Consider the following 15,664-nt stretch of genomic DNA (forward strand, 5'->3'; position numbering starts at 1 on the left):
ATTTGTTTTTCTTAAGGAAATGAAGTCCAGCAAATGAAAAGGGTAAGGGGAAGAACTGAGCACAGAAGTGGATGAAAGTCAGCAGTCAATTTGTCTTCATCTGTCAGTGGCCCACATAGCTTGTATATATCTATAGGCATTAAAGTCAGTGCCATATATACAAGTAAAACCTCTAACTATGCCCGTAAGGCTGGGTTACGGTGGTTGGGAGCTATATTGTGCGTTTCCTCCATGCTATGTGGTTCAGGTCTCAAAGCACCGTTAGAGTGATGTATTTGGTAGCAGTGGCGTGTGTGTCTCTCATTCACACACAGCTATTCTGCAGGGCGTGTTGAGGGGGTGTTTGAGGAACTGAGCAGATTCACGGCTGTGTCTCACTTCTCCAGAATCTGCTTCTGCTACCAGAATCTGGTGCGCTAAACCCTCCTCATCTGAGCAAGTCAACAGCCTGTCCCAGGCTGCCGCCTTAGAGAACGGCAGGGACTTTGTAAATAAAGGAAACAATTGAATGATAAGTTCACACTTCAGCACACTGCTTAACAACCTGATAACAGTTAATTACATACAGTATTTTTAAATGCAGCAACAGGGAGATAACTCATGCAGAGATGGAGCACAGGCACTTGGGCCTCACGACTGAAGGTTAACCTTTTACTGCCCATGTCCCTAAAGAGACCAGTGGCTTGCAGCTCTGGATCTCACCAGCTTTGAACATTTACTGGCTAGCAGTGACTCAGGGCCATCCGTGTAGCGTTTGTTCAGCCACAGGTAGGGGCAGGGGGAAGCTGCGCTCAGCCCTGCAACTTGCAGGGCCCAGTTTTGCAAGAGCAACCTGTGCACTGGCAGGCGGGAACTGCAGGGTGGTGAAACAAGGGACGTCTTCACCGTGGGCAGCAGGTAGAGCATGTCCAGTCAGCAGTAGCTCCGCTTGCTGCAGCTGCACTGATGTTCGTGTAACTGTAGAAGCTCTTAAGGAAGAAGCCAGCATAAACACAGCTGGAATGGGCTGCTTCGCAGGGCACTCGCAGCCGTCTGCAAGTCACAGCAGCTGCAGTCAGTGCTACTGCGCTCCGGGCACCGGGTGGGACGTTTCCGTCTCTCCTAGCTCGGTGGGATTGAGGGGTTTGACCCTTGTTATTTAAAGCTCAATTTCAGGACATCTGCTGTCAGAGCACCCGCAAAGTTTGTGACTTAATGCAAGTCTAATTAACCGATTTGCCTATCCAAATCTAGAGATTTACACACTTCTGTAGAGGCAGCTGTAAAGTTACAACTTCAGCTGTTTATCATGCCCTGAGCCTTTAAATCTCAATTATTAAAGGTGGTGTTTAATGGCTGGCTGGAAAAGGGGTGGTTACCAGAGTGTTAATGGAGTGCGGCAAGCCAGGAAATCTATAATCTAATGCCTGTATAGAAATGAATGGTTCTAACAAAAGAAAATATACAGGGGGGAGGATGTACTTACAGACTGTTTGCCTGTTTGGGAGCAAATCAGTACATGAGCAGTAGGGGAACAATGGGGACTGAAATACTGCCTGAAGAAAGAAATAAGAGCTGCTTGTCTTTACGGTCCCCCAAAAAGCAGCTATCATTCTCCTCTGGATCTTGAGCTTTGCCTTTGTTCCACAGGGGAAAAAAAAAGAATGACACATCTCGGTGAGTTTAACAGAATGTCTGGACCCAGAAAGAAATGAAATGGAGGGAAAAATAACCAGCTACAATCGGTTTCAAAAATCATTTTCCTTTTTTATTGAAGCATGGTTTTACTACCCAGTTTGTGCCATTGGAGGCAGAATTGACAGCCATGCTTCATCATGGCAATGGGAGAAAACGCTGCAAGGAATGCTTTAATTTAAATGAGAGATACTTTGGAAAAAAAAAAAAAGCCTAAAAGCTCGGTAATAACATTAATAACCACTTCTTACCGGTTTTTACTAGCCCACTAAAGATCAGACAGCGTGTTAAGATCCCAGCAGCTGAATAGCAAAGACCTGGGTGCAGGTTGTTATTACTTAGGAAGGTTCTTTTAATGATTTCTGTTATTTGTTGAAAATAATTTGAACAGCACAGCTGAATAATCACCATGCTTTAAATTCATTTCACGTGAAAAATGAGAACAGGATAGAATTTGGGTTTATGTGTCTTTGGAAGCACTTTACAAAAGCAGCATGGATAGCAGTAGCGCTGTGAATGGTTAGGCGAAGGGAGGAGGCTTCCTTGCTTGGGAGGAGTTCTCCAGGAGCCTGAGCAGTGTGTTTGTTTCCTTTTGAGAGCGGGATTTTGGTAGGCAGCAGAATTTCTTTTAAATCAAATTAAAATCTCCTGAACCACCACAGGACCTTTAATTTCTACCCTGATAGCCTCCAAGAAAGCACGGATCGGCAGTAGAGGTTTGGGTGAGACAGAGATCTGGGTAGTATTTCTGGCTTTTGTGCTTGGGCCAGCATTGTGGTCTCATCTCTGGGTCTCTCCCTTCTCATTGCTTGCCTGCTCTTGAGGGACGTAGCTGGCTCTTCTCGTGGCAGGGATAGCAGGGCCCCCATGTCCTTTGGAGCTATTGCACATTCTACTGTAACGCAGTAGAAATACTGCTGTAAGATGCCACTTCAGCATCTTGCCCCAGTGGCAGTTCTGCATGCATTCAGTACTTCTTCATATTAGTTTGAGTCTGCATTGAAATGCAAAATTCAGCTGAGAAACTGAAACATTCACTTCTCTTGCTGGCCTAAGATGCATATGTCCTTTAAAAAGAAGTTTTCTCCCCTCTGGTGTAACTTGGCCCGCATCTCAGAAATGTGACGCAAGAGACCAAAGGCCAAGAACTTTTTTAGTCTATAGGAAGAGCTTTCGGCCCCTGCTGATCTGCAAAACAAAAGACCAAAGGGACCTTAAAATCTCATCCAGGTCTCTCCCCGGCAGAGCATGGGGGTTCCTGAGCAACAAGCATGACTGCTTAGCTTTGAGAGTAGGTTACCAATGCCAAGAGGTTAATGACTCACACGGCATTATGTTGTGTTGAATAATGAGTAACATGTGAAATGACACATGTTGTAATGACTTGCTACTTAAAGTACCAATCTACTTAAGATCTCTTTAAGCTTGAAGAGATCACAGAATAGCGATGTCTTGTTCAATAGGTGCTACTTTATTTTGTGCCTTCTGGTAGAAGAGATGTACCATGCCTGAGAGCATATGAACAAAACAAGTGAGGAATTGAGTAGGAAGGATTATTGGACTAGCTGTTTTGAATGCTTATTGGGCATGTATAGAGCACTGGCTAGCATATTCGGGTTTTTGTTGCTGTTGATTTGAGGGTTTTAATCCTGATTATCGCTGTTCCTATATTTGTAGGTTGGATTTAGGGAAGGAAAGAAAGGGGAGCTTTGCCTACAGGATGGGATTACCATGTCTGAGGTCGGCTGTGGGAAATAAGCTAATGCTGGAGCAAAGGAGTAACGCAGTGTTTTATTGCTTTGCTGATGGGAAGGGGTTTAATTAAATGGCACTCTAAATTCTGATATTAACCAATCTGTGACATAGTTTGCTCCGTTAGGGGTTGAGAACAATCAGTTTGCTTGCATGCAAAATAGACTGTTCATGCTGTCATAAGAAATCTTAAATAATCATACTGTAAAGTTTTAAACCTGTCAGACTGCTGTGTTCCTGTCTTAGAGTTGTCTCTGCAGTCTGCTTATCTGCAAGCAGAGGTAGTATCTGACTAAACTTTATGCTTGGTCCTGGATATAAAAACAAGTAGGACACCTAAATTGCTAAGAACTGCCCAGGGAGCTGCTAGGGTGCAACTTCTCTCAAAACATAGCCCTCAGCAAGCAAAAAAGGACTTTGTTCTCCAGCCACTTTAAGGCTAGACTTCAACTAGAGTAATATAAATATGCCTATGCACTTGCCTTTTGGGATTGTGGTGCTTTTGCTGTTTGTTTCTAAATATTCCAAGCTGTGATACTGTAGAGAGAGAGGAAAACTGTGCATATAAGCTTTTATGTTCAGGCCAGTCGAGGCCACTGTTTAACTTTGCAAAATTGCCTGCTAGGGAGGAGAATCAGGCCTGTCTGCATTGCATCTGAAATGTACTCTTGCTTGAATTTCAAACAAACTTGTGTGGATCCCTCATCCTCCAAATCTAAAACAAACATGAATACTTTAAAAAGGGGAGAGAGAGATTTTTCCACTCCCCCCCCCCCCGGTAACACAGGTCATGAAATGATCATTATTTTTATGGGTCTGCAAAGCCTGTAGAAGTCAAAGCTATGTAATATACATTGCAGAGTGTTCTGCTAATCCAGTCCAACCGCAGTCGTGCCTGGCCCAGGGATGAGGGTCTGGTAACTGGAAACCTGACACTGTAGGAATTCCAAACACAGTCTTCAAACTAAAAACAGCTCTCTCTGCATGGCATGTGCTACGTGAGAGCCAGGGATTGTATTCGTTTACGTTATCTGATTTTTTAGCCTTGTATTGTTGATAAAAGAACAGGAGAAGAAAGCACCTCCACCAGCTCAGCTCATAAATAATCTGTGTGTGGTGTGTTTGGGGTTAGTACGACATTGCTAGACATCTGCCGCCTTCTGAGAGATACAAGCCTCTCTCACAGACAGCAGCCACGGAGCACTTCCTTGTGTTGCAGATTCTTCCTAGCACTGATACCAAATTTGATTTCTAGTGGCTTTTTAAATGCAAAACCCATCATTGGAAGTATTGGTCTGAAACGGCAAAGAATATTTGTTATAGGAGTATCTTGCCTATTAAGATACAGAGGCAGACTTTAATGAAGCTCAGGGTCATGCAGTGATTTTTTTTGAAACCTGCAGTGATTTTAAAAAAAAAAATATTAAATTATGTGCACATTGAATATTAAGCAACAGAAATTCTTAGTGCCACTGACTACAAACAGCACTGCAGTGTCTTTAATACTGTATCTGGAGAGATAGGGACTACATGATCTTTTTAGTCAGTTGTTTTTAGTGTATGTTGAGAAGAGCTTTATAAAGACAGTGTAATGTATTTGATACTGTAAGATTGTTTGCATAATTTAATTCTTACATCAGCTTCTCCTTTCTTCTTTAAAAGTAGATCCTCCTGGCTGAGAACAAGCAGCATGCAATCACAATGCATACAGTAGAGTTCTTCACTGAGAATTTGGACATAGATAGGACCTTGTTGCTTTCCCCTGTTCTTTAATCGCAGCCTGAGCTGCCTGATGCCATCACCCGGAGTCTCTGTATGTCTTGCTTAGACATGAAAGAGACTGCAGCCAAATGTGGGCTTTCCATTTGCCACTTAGTCTGTGGCTGTCTTTGAAGTTTATTTCAAGAAGTATTCCCTGACAAAGTAAGAAGGCAGTTTTTCATGTGAGATTATATCCCTTGCAAAATATTCCCTCAGCAGCCAGGAGACAGTGATGTAAGAAGAGAGCATTCCCTTCCTTGCTTTTTAGCAGGTACTAAGAGGGTGACCTCTGTGATTCTCCCTATAGAACAGAGGCAAGAAAAACTCTTTGTCATGATGAAATCCAAACCCCCAACATGATGGGGCACAGCATGAACAGCCAGACCGTCATTTTGCTTTCCTTTTCTTTCAGATAACCCAAGCATGTGTCTCGTGGATGATGTTAAAGGTGACCTGCAAATGGGGGTTAACAATGAAACAGAGTAAACTTGAAATGAAATAATTTTTTTCTGGTTGTTTTTTGAAGCATCAGGTATTTAGGCCAGTCTGCCCTGTGAGATTCTCCACAACTGAAGAATTACTAAAATGGGGACTTTAAAAAAAAAAAAAAAAGTGGAACTGCAGAAAGAAAAAAACGTTTTAGTTAGGTTTTTGAAGCGTAGAGATACCTATCTAACTTCAATGACTAAATAGCATTTTGGGTAAAAGAAGCCTTTCTTAAGTATTCTGAATCCTTTGGTTCAGTTTTAAATAAACCTAGAAGCTCTTAAAAATCTGCAGCAAAGCCAGAAAATATTAGATTTTATATTCTTTGTGCTTGGAAGATAAATAAAGGAGGGATAGAGTAGCTCAGGCTTTACTTGTCATAGGAAAAAAACAACACATATACTGTTAACTGAACGTCAGTCACGATTTACCTGCTTTATTTAGATGATGCTACTTTGACTCTTAAAGCTTAAAATGGAGTTCTTCAAGTTCTTCCCTGGTGAATCATTTAGAAAATAAACCAGTAAGAGCTGCCACCCAGCATATGAAATGATATGGCGAAACATGTTTGCAACTACCCATGTGATCTATAATTTCCCTGCAGGGAAGTTGAGATTTCACTTCCTCACAGTAAAATGAACATTTTAAGGGGCACCTTGCCCATGACATTTTTGAGGGGTGCATTTTCACACTGCCCCACCAGCTGCACTCCTTCCTTGAACCTGGTGCTTCTGCCTCCCTTCCTTTCACTGCTTGCTTCAGAAGCAGCAGCCTCTGCTTTTAGCTGGACACGCGTCAGTGGTATCTTCCAGTGGGAGCCAGCAGAGCTGAACTGTCAGCAAAAACGCTTTTTGAGCTCTGAGATCAGTTCCTTCTCAGGATGTTGTGCCAGCTTCCCTACCTTCTGCCTGCCATTAATTTCACTGGACCCCCAGGTCAAACAACTGGCCAAAAATCTGGAAAACAGCTGAGAGTCAGAGCAGCTCCTACACAGCATGTCCTTTCAGAGGGCACGCTCCTGGACTGGTCCCTTTGAGTGGCTAGACCTGCTTGACCCAATTTGTGGATTTTTGATCACTCCCCTGGGTCACTGATTTTCCACTTGAGGTTATTGGTTTGACCCCCAAACCTTGGGTCACTTGGGAGGTGTGATATGGCCCTGTGAACTCTGAACTCATCAGGAGCCAACAAAAACAGCCAGGGAGGGGAGAAGAATTTCATTAGGGCCTCCTCAGAGGTGGCAATGTCTGCCAAGTGAAAAGGCAGAGGTGGTTTTTCTTCTTGCAGAAACAAACATTGCATCTACAAGGGGCTGCCAAGTAGAAAGTGTTTGGTTTGAGTTGTTATGGCAATTTCTTTAAGGATAAACAACGGCATATACTTGCACCCCGTGAGCTCTCACGTGGAAACGGTGCTGTGTCAGAGGAGCCTGCTCTTCATGCCGGGAGCTGCCCTGTCTCCCGGGCTCACTCCTAATGGTGACAGCGTTTCCACAGCCAGAGCTTGGTACCTGTACGCGTTTCTTCTACCTTAAATAGATTGACTTTCTGATGGTTAAGTTGACACACTTGAGGAGGGAAGAGCTGGTTTTTCCTGTATTTTCAGTCTTGTCAGATGGAGGTTTGTGTCAGAGGTTTATGGATGCTGGCTGGTCGCACTGAGCAGCTCCCGAAGAGCAGGCTTCGCCGGGCATGGCGGGGAGGTGGGGAAGAATGAATCCTCAGGAAATAACTCGGCCTCAGCATGTGGTGCTGGCCGTAAAAGGGAAGAAAAGCGTTGTCACTGTAGCATGTGTACCTGCACACATGACACCCACTGGGATCGCCAGGGGAACTGGGCTGCAGAGTGTGGTGCAGACACAAGGATGTCTTTCATGAAGTTTCCTCCGGTCATGCTGCCTAGGGGCAGCCATCTGGGCAGTTACCAGCATTTCCCAACTCATGCAAGAGTTCTGGTCATCACTGGTTAGGTCACTGCTTGTGTTATTGCCAAGGCTGCTAAAAAACCCTCACATACCTTCCCCAGGGCTTTGCTAAAGGCTCCATATGAAGTGGGTTCAAGCCTTGTCTCTGTGTACAGCCTCTCCTCCCAGCTGCTGAGCCCTGACTCGGAGGAAGACACTCGAGAACGATAGCACCTAGGGTGTTTCACCCTCAGAGGAGGGAAACTGGTGCTGAGAGTGGACAGACTGGGTATTTATTTTTTTAAAGAAAGATTTTTCCCTATCCACATGTTCCTCTGCAGTTTGTCTACACAACCAGAGGTGGTATTAATTCTAATTATAAGTGAACTAATGATGGATTTAGTTTTGTAGCATAGGTAACAGCAATGAAGACCTGATGGCACAAGCTCAAGCAGCTTGGGTACGTACCTCGGGTCTGGCGCACTTGCTGGTTGCTCAGGCTCATCTTCACTGCACGGTCCTAGGTCAGTGCTGCTTGAATGCTCTACCCTCTGCACAGTCACAGCTTCTGTGGCAGCAGTGTCACACTGTCCCCTAGAACCAGACTGGCCGAGCTTTCCTGGAAACAGCTCTTTTGGCTGGATGGCAAAACGCATCCGCTGCTTTTCCTGCAATATCCAGAGCTCTTGTGTGAGTTCAGGGATGAGCTGTGTGCTAAAGGCTCAGTAGCTGATGCGGGTGGCTCAGTCCTGTTCTCAACAGTCATTTTGGTACCAATTAATCTTGAATTTGTTATTTTAGAGTAATTCAATTTTGCAGTTAAGAGCTGGCTCTTCAGTGAATTCTTGAGCAGGTTCCAGGCTCAGTCCCTTTCTAATGTGATCCACAAGAATTTGGTTGATTATAGCTGCTGATGAGACCATATTATAAAATCTAATATACAGGATTTTGAGCATTATCTTTATTAAAAGGTGATGGGTGCAGGTTTGACATTTCTTCCTGTTGGTTTGCTGCTTGACAGAAAGCAGTTCCAACCATTGAAGAAGCTTTTTTATGATTGGAACGGTGTTTTTGCACACAGAGGAATTAAATCTGAGTGTAATGGGACTGACTTAGAGAACAAGTTTTCCTATAGAAATACATGGAGCAACTGTTTTGTCTGCTGTGAAAATTAGGCTTTGTTGCAAGGCATAGGTGTGTGAGCAGAGACAGCAGTTGTCTCAATACAAGCAGTAAAGAGTCCTTTTAGTATCTCAGAGGGTGGCTTCAGGCCCTTCAGCACTTTGTCTGGACTATCTCACTGGGAGGGGGGGAAGCTGGGAGTGCCTGTCTTTTATAATGTTCTGTTTTTAAAGCAAAAAGTGTCTGGGGAGCATAGGGTCCTAAAAGTCCAAGGCCTGGAATTCTTCCTTTTGCTGTTTCCATTTTAAACAGGAAACATTTGCACTAAGTTATTCCAGGGGGAGAATTGTAGGTTCATTTCAAGGCAGATAGTGTTTGTTCATTGCCTATGTCCATGATTTACCCCATGGGCTTAAATGAGTGCAGCAGAAAACCACATGTTTTGTTTTACTTCATGCAAAACAAGTTCCAGTGGAGTCTTGAGAGCCCAGATTAAGAAAGAGGGAGCATGCTTGTAAAATCACTGTGTGAACAAAAGAGAGGCATTGATGAATTGTGAACACCTGATCTGCTGTACCAGAATGATGACTGTTTTAATAAATCTATGCAAAGAATATTTAAACAGCTGATGAGTTCAGTCCTGCAGCAACAGAGCAGGTGTAATTGATTTATACTTTCAGCCTCTGTTTTGGGTCAAAACCCTGCCATTTTCCTTCACCTCTCACTTGGAGAGAAACTTCCTCTGCAGACAATGGGAGGTTTTGCCCAAAGTGCAAAGACATTTGCAATCGGACTGGCAAAAATTCCTAATTGAGTTGAACTTTTTGGGATGCTCTGGTGACATGTCTGTAAGAACAATTATTTTTGCCATTTCAAAAGTATCACAAGTTAAGATGTACTAGGAAAAAATATCAGTGCTTCATTAGTGCAAATCATGGAATTAAGATGCAGAAAGCTACAGAGAGAGCTCTGTGGCACATCCTCAGGGATGACATGTTCAGATGTTGCTTTTCACGTGAACTAGAGCTTGTCAGATCCATATTGATGCAGGTAAGTTACAGGGCTGTTGTAATATCAGGCCTTCTAGATCACAGGAGGGGTTTTTTGAAACCCCATTGGCAGCTCGCCCATTAAACACAGGTATTGTAGCCTGACATATCCCTAGTGTTTCTTCCAGGAGTTCCAGTTTTTCCAGCTATAGTGTTTGGAAAGTTTTACAGTCTGACATGTTAGGAGAAAAAATAGTGGGAAATGGCTTGGAAAGCGTGAATATTTGTGCATGTAAAGCTTATGGGATTTGCAGACTTGCAGACCCAACTCATCTGTTTATCCTCAGGCTAGATAAGATTCAGTCAAACATGCATTGTTTAGAGGGGCTTTGTTTCCATTATGGCAAATGGATCACAGGAGGCTGACTTTGGGAGCTGAAGGGCTCCAGTGCTCCCCCATTGTGAAAGGGCTGTGGAGTGCGCTGGACCCTTCCTCCAGCGTCCTGGGTGTTACGGACTTTTGTAGCTTGCAGGTGGGAGGCTTGTTACCCTTCAGAAGTTCTTTCTATTCATCTGGACCTGTCATGCTTGAGGTGGCATTTCCTTTCCTAAAGTAAACATAGATCATGAGTACAATAACGTGTCGCTGGGCTAGTAGACTGCCTTTTTATGTGCTTTATTATGGTTTTTCTCCTCAGGCGTGGACCTGCAGAGCCACTGGAATATTTAACAGGGCCACGAGTAATATACAAAGAGAGAGATCTTCCCTACTACCAAGGAGGACAGCCTGTTGTCCACCCGTCTAAGGGGAACTACATGCGTGTGCCAGACACAAGAGTGGCAGAATTGCGGTACCCCCAGTACTATCCAGCCCAGCCTGTCACAAACCAGCATAAAGGACCCCTCCGGCAGGATGTGCCACCTTCCCCTCCTCAGTCCCACCGAGCACCAGCTTACAATGAAATTGTCCGACACCGTGGGACCAGTCCAGACCAGTACCAGTACAGACAGCAGGATCCCAGGCAGAAGAACCCCATGACTGCAGCTGTATAGCCACACACTGGACTGGCCAGCACAGCCCAGGAGGAATCCCGTTGGACATCGTCCTTGTAAAGTTGTTCCCAAGCGTAGCTGCCTGTAAGAATGGCACACGAGACCTGGAGTCGTTCTTACTGAGCTGGGCTCAGCGTAGGTGCTTTCTAACAGGCAATATAAAGCCACATGAGGTACGATGTGTTTTGAGTATGTGAGGTACAGACAGTTGAGTATTTTGTAATTCCTTTTAAAAATAGAAAGTGGCTGCTAGAAATGAAGCGCAACACTTAATACACCTCAGGGCTATTAACCGAATCCAGTTACACCTATACAGTACGTAGCTGTCTGTATAAGGGCAGAGTTTACTTCGGAGTGCTGTTGAAGAGCTTTTAAGCGAGAACGCAGCATGCAGTACGGACCTCGTGCAAAGCCGGGGATCTTGTGTAATCCAGTGTGTGATCATGAGTTGACAAGGGACTGCTGCGAAGGTAGCAGCCACATTCCAGGCATGTTCAGACCAGCAGCTCTGTGCTTTAAGGATGCTGCAGTTCCACATTTGTAATCTGGCCTCTGTCTTCCTCTTTCTGTTTGGTGGTGCCAGCATTTATCTTGTAGCCTTCATTTTTTGCAGTTTGTGTAGCGAGCTTCTCCTCTTACTGCACCTACTGCGTTTGGAGTAAGGCGTGAAGTTTTAGCTGCCGTGCTTGGGCAGGCTCACAGAGGACAAGGCAGCCGCCCACCTAAGTGTGTGTCTCTAGATGTGCGTGTGTGTGCGCTTGTGAGTGTTTCTTAGTGCGCACTCTTTAAACGTAAACCTCGGAGATCAGATCCTCAGCTGCTGCCAATGTGTCGCTCTCGGGGTTTCAGTGGAGCTGGCCTATAAGAAGTGGCTGAGGCAGTGACCGCAGGCACGGACTCCGTAATTCGTATTAAGTTCCTGTATCAGGTCTTGCCTTGGCTCCGGCAGGGCAGCCCCTTCCTGGCCGGGGCTGTGGCGCAGTGCCTGCCGGCAGCGTGCCCTGCCCTCGCCAGCCTGCCGCCGCACCAAGGCACCTGTCGGTGCGGGGGCCACCCTCGGTGCCCCCAGTGAAGCTCAGCCTCAGGCAGTGCCAGGCCAGTGCCAAGTGCCAAACTACTCGAGTTCCTGCAGCCAGGGGCCAGCAGGGAAAGGGGGTTTTCACAGCAAGGGGTGAGGGAAAAGGCAAGGGAAAGCAACAGGGAGGGCTTCAAGACCCTGGGGCCCAGAAGGAAGAGGAGGGAACAGCTGTTTGTAGCAAGTTGTTTGCAGCATTGCGTAGGAAGAGATGTGCGGATGGGGAGAGGGGGCCAGCAGCGCAGCAGGGCTGGGGGGACAGGGCAGTGCTGTATGTGCCTGGCCCTTTGCCCTGCGCAGCCTGAGTTTGCTCTGCAGCCAGCCAGCCTGGGAGGAGGTCAGAAACATGTGGGACCTGTGCTACCTGGCCTAACAGCACTGTGGATGCTCAGAGATTTGTCTCAAGGATTTTGTCACAGAGAAACCTTACAGACTTGCCACCTAGAAGTATATTTTGTGAAGTTTTCAAGTGTCCTTAATTCCTCTACTTCTGCCTTTTGGGGAGTGTTATTAAACTGTTTGGGCTTCTCTCTTCATCAGGAGAAACTGGCCTGGCCCAGGATTAAGCACAAGAGTTTCTTTGATGTCTTTTTGACACCTTTGGTATGCAACAGATTAAATCACATAGGTCACTTCCCAGGTATTAAATACCACGAGGAAGGTTTGTCCTTCTAGGAGCGTGTCCCTTTACTAGATACCCCTGGGAAAAGGGCTCGTTAGAGTAAGAGGTCTGGAAGGTGCAGGGCAGGGTGGGTCTGTGCACTGCTGCTTTCCAGGGGCCACCCCAAGCAGATGATGGCCCTGATGAGAAGCAGCATTTAATCCCAGGCAACGTTTCTGCTGCTAATGCTGTTGAGAGACTGGCATAACCCTGAGGCACGGGAGCACGTGCAGCTGCCAGGCTGGCCAGCAGGCTCTATCCTTTGCTTTCACACTGCTCTCTACCCATCAGCGGGGCTGGGAAGCAGGGAAGAGGAGACAGCTTTGGGGTGGTGGAGGAACATCTCCGTGATTCAGATACAGGGCTGGACTCCCTGGGGCAGGGGCAGACACAGCTCTGAATCCAGTCAGGAAGAAGCATTGGTGGGAGGGAGGGAGAGGAATGCACAGATTATGAAGCAACTGCATTCGGTTCTTGTTCCATTTCTTTCTGCCCTCTTCCCTAGTAATGTAAGAGGGAAAAACCTCTGGAGGGAGGGTTGGATGTAAAGCTGGATGTCTCTTGGTACCCTCCATAAATAAGGCACATTCCCTGAGGAAACTCATCCTGTCGTGTACGTGCTGTACACAGCCTTGTACTTCTCTCAAAGAGTTTTAGATGCTGTAGGATATTCAGCTAGGACTTGGCAGCCACAGGGTAGCCACTGGAGTTATGAAGGCCCGCTGAAAGTGAAGCAAAAACAAATTAAAATACTTTCCTTTCCCTCCTTGAAATATAACCCCTGATACATTTGATCCAGCTGTAAAGAAACTAATATGGTTGCGACAGTGGCTTTATCAAGCCAGGCCACAATTAAGAACAGCTCTGAATATAAGCTACTGCCTTTATAAATCACTCTCAACTAACCCTTCAAATGGCATCACAGCACAGTGAACAGAACTTATTTACAGTATTTCAAGAGCCAGGGCCAAATAAAATCTGGATGGAAACAGCTCCTGGGTTATTTATAGCCTTTGAAGGACCTGCGCGATTGTCTCCCTGTAACCTGAATCTCTCCTTAAGACCTCCCCTTGACTGCATCGGCTCCACTCAGTTGAGGCGGACAGATCAAACGAACACCTTCTGAGCTGTTAATCTTACCCAACAGGTTATTAAATGATGCTTCTGCTGTTAGACCAGTACAGAGCTTCTTCCAAAAAAAAAAAAAATAAATGCTACAAGTATAATATATGGATGCATCCTACAGGTGAGGAGCTAAGGAGGAAGAACAGTCTGACCTAGCTAGGGGAACAAGACCAAAAAGTATTACGGAGCACCTCATCAATCTCTGGTGCCATTGTTCTGGGAGAAAATTGCCATTTGCTGGTTTAATATCTGGTAGAGGTATGGTATTTTCAAAAGTATGATGTGTAACTACAGTATATATAGTCAGCTTCTCTGCAGTGTAAAATGTATGATTTTAGCACCATATTGTGGAAAAATATGTACCGTGCAGAATTCACGAGGTGCTACAACTGACGGTTGAAAATACACACTTGCAAAATCCAAAAGAGCCGTTAAGTAACAAGTTGTTCTTTTCCCCATATGTCCATATGTTTGGGAAAATTATGAGTCTGAAAAGCTCTTGACATGTAATTGCCTCGCACTCCCTCATCCAAAATGTGCCAGTCCAGCAGCAAAGTTACTGACGTAGCTGGTGTGAAGGGAGAGTTTGGGTTTGCCACCAGAGCAGCGTGCCGTGAGTGTGCGTGTGAACAGGAGTCAAGACAAGGGGGAGAGGGGCCCGCTTTCACGTGAAGCTGGAAGCTTTGATTTCCTGAGCTGGTGGCATGCAGCCTGCATCTCTGGCTCTGGCACAGGGCCAGCCGGGCCCAGCAGTTGAAAGATTAAGAGATAGAAAAAGAGCCTGTGGATTTTCTGAGTGACCACCCACTAGTGAGCCATGATCTTGGCCCGTGAGCAGACGTTACCACTGTGATATATTAAGATGCAGAAGTCTCTAGGCACCCCTCAAATGCATAAAGAGATATCAGTTGCCCTTTGTGGAGGGAAAAAAAAAGGGGGTAGGGAACTAAGCATTAAAAAAAAAAAAAGGCTCCTGCCTTGAAAAAGTGCATGCAGCCCTGAATTCTAATTCACTCCAGCTTCCTGATCTAGAAATAGCTTCACATGCTGCCTAATTTTTTTACAGATGAATTGTGCTACCTCCTCCTCCCAGCCATCACAGATTTGTTTATCAGAGAGTTAGTGCTGTGAGTGAATCCTACTGACTGCTCTGCCAGGGCCGCATCCTGACGCTGCACTGAGCAGGGACTGCTTTGCACTTCCAAAAGGCCCTACACCTGTGCTCTGTCACAGCTGTTCTGCAGAGTCTCTTAAGCCTTGCATGCAAAATCGGAAGCGCTATTTGCTATCTCTGCATAGAAAAAAAGGCTTTATAAGACACTATTCTGTTATTGCGAGGGAGAGAGAGGTGTTTGTGATCCTGGCAATACCTGTGTGTTTAAGTGAAACTGATTTGAAAATTGCGTGTGATTGTCTTGGGGGAGAAATTCAACACACAATTTGAAAAGTTTTTTCTAGTACCACATCAAAGATTTTGATCTTTTGTTACATATGGCTATATAAATTTTACCTGTTTTATTTTGCATTAAAATAAAGGCTTTAAGACTATATATGATTATGTATTTGTATGTGCAGTCGTTTTCCTCTTTGTATCTACAAAGTAATCCGCACTCCTGGATGTGATTTGATATTAGAAGATCATGCATGATCAGGCCGGGTAAGGATCGGTAAGGTAACTTTTTGACTTTAAAAAAAACAAAAAACAAACAACAAACAAAAAAAAACCAAACCACAAAAATACAACAGCCCTGTGCTTCCTTGTAGAAAAAAAACATCATAGGACTTAACTTGATTCCCTCTCAAATCTGCATTGTCTTCAGTTGTAGAGCCGGAGTCCTGATTTCATAGCCCTGATTGAAGGGAGAAGTGAGAGAGAAGTCGCTTGCCGTCTTGACAAATTTCAGCTTAGGCAACTGCATGCTTGTTGCTAAAGTTCCCCAGACAGTTTCACCTCAACGTCGAGCTCTTCACTTGCTGTTGATAACGGAGGTGTTCTGCAGCTGTGTAACAGGGTCCCACCGGCTGAGGCTGTATTTCAGTAAGATGGCTGCAGCAGTATCTTG

At 45.2% G+C, this 15,664-nt stretch overlaps 1 protein-coding gene across 1 annotated transcript in view; it reads left to right on the forward strand.

Moving 5' to 3' along the window:
• PARD3B (par-3 family cell polarity regulator beta) overlaps positions 1–15,151 on the forward strand; it is a 413,185-nt gene extending 398,034 nt beyond the window's left edge. Inside the window, exon 23 of the mRNA XM_037397959.1 lies at positions 10,386–15,151. Coding sequence (XP_037253856.1) covers positions 10,386–10,740 — 355 coding nt within the window. The 3' untranslated portion in view covers positions 10,741–15,151. The remainder of the gene's footprint in view (positions 1–10,385) is intronic.
• The last annotated feature ends 513 nt before the right edge of the window (positions 15,152–15,664 follow it).

This window comes from Falco rusticolus, chromosome 8 (genome assembly GCF_015220075.1).
Source record: "Falco rusticolus isolate bFalRus1 chromosome 8, bFalRus1.pri, whole genome shotgun sequence".
Taxonomy (NCBI): Eukaryota; Metazoa; Chordata; class Aves; order Falconiformes; family Falconidae; genus Falco; species Falco rusticolus.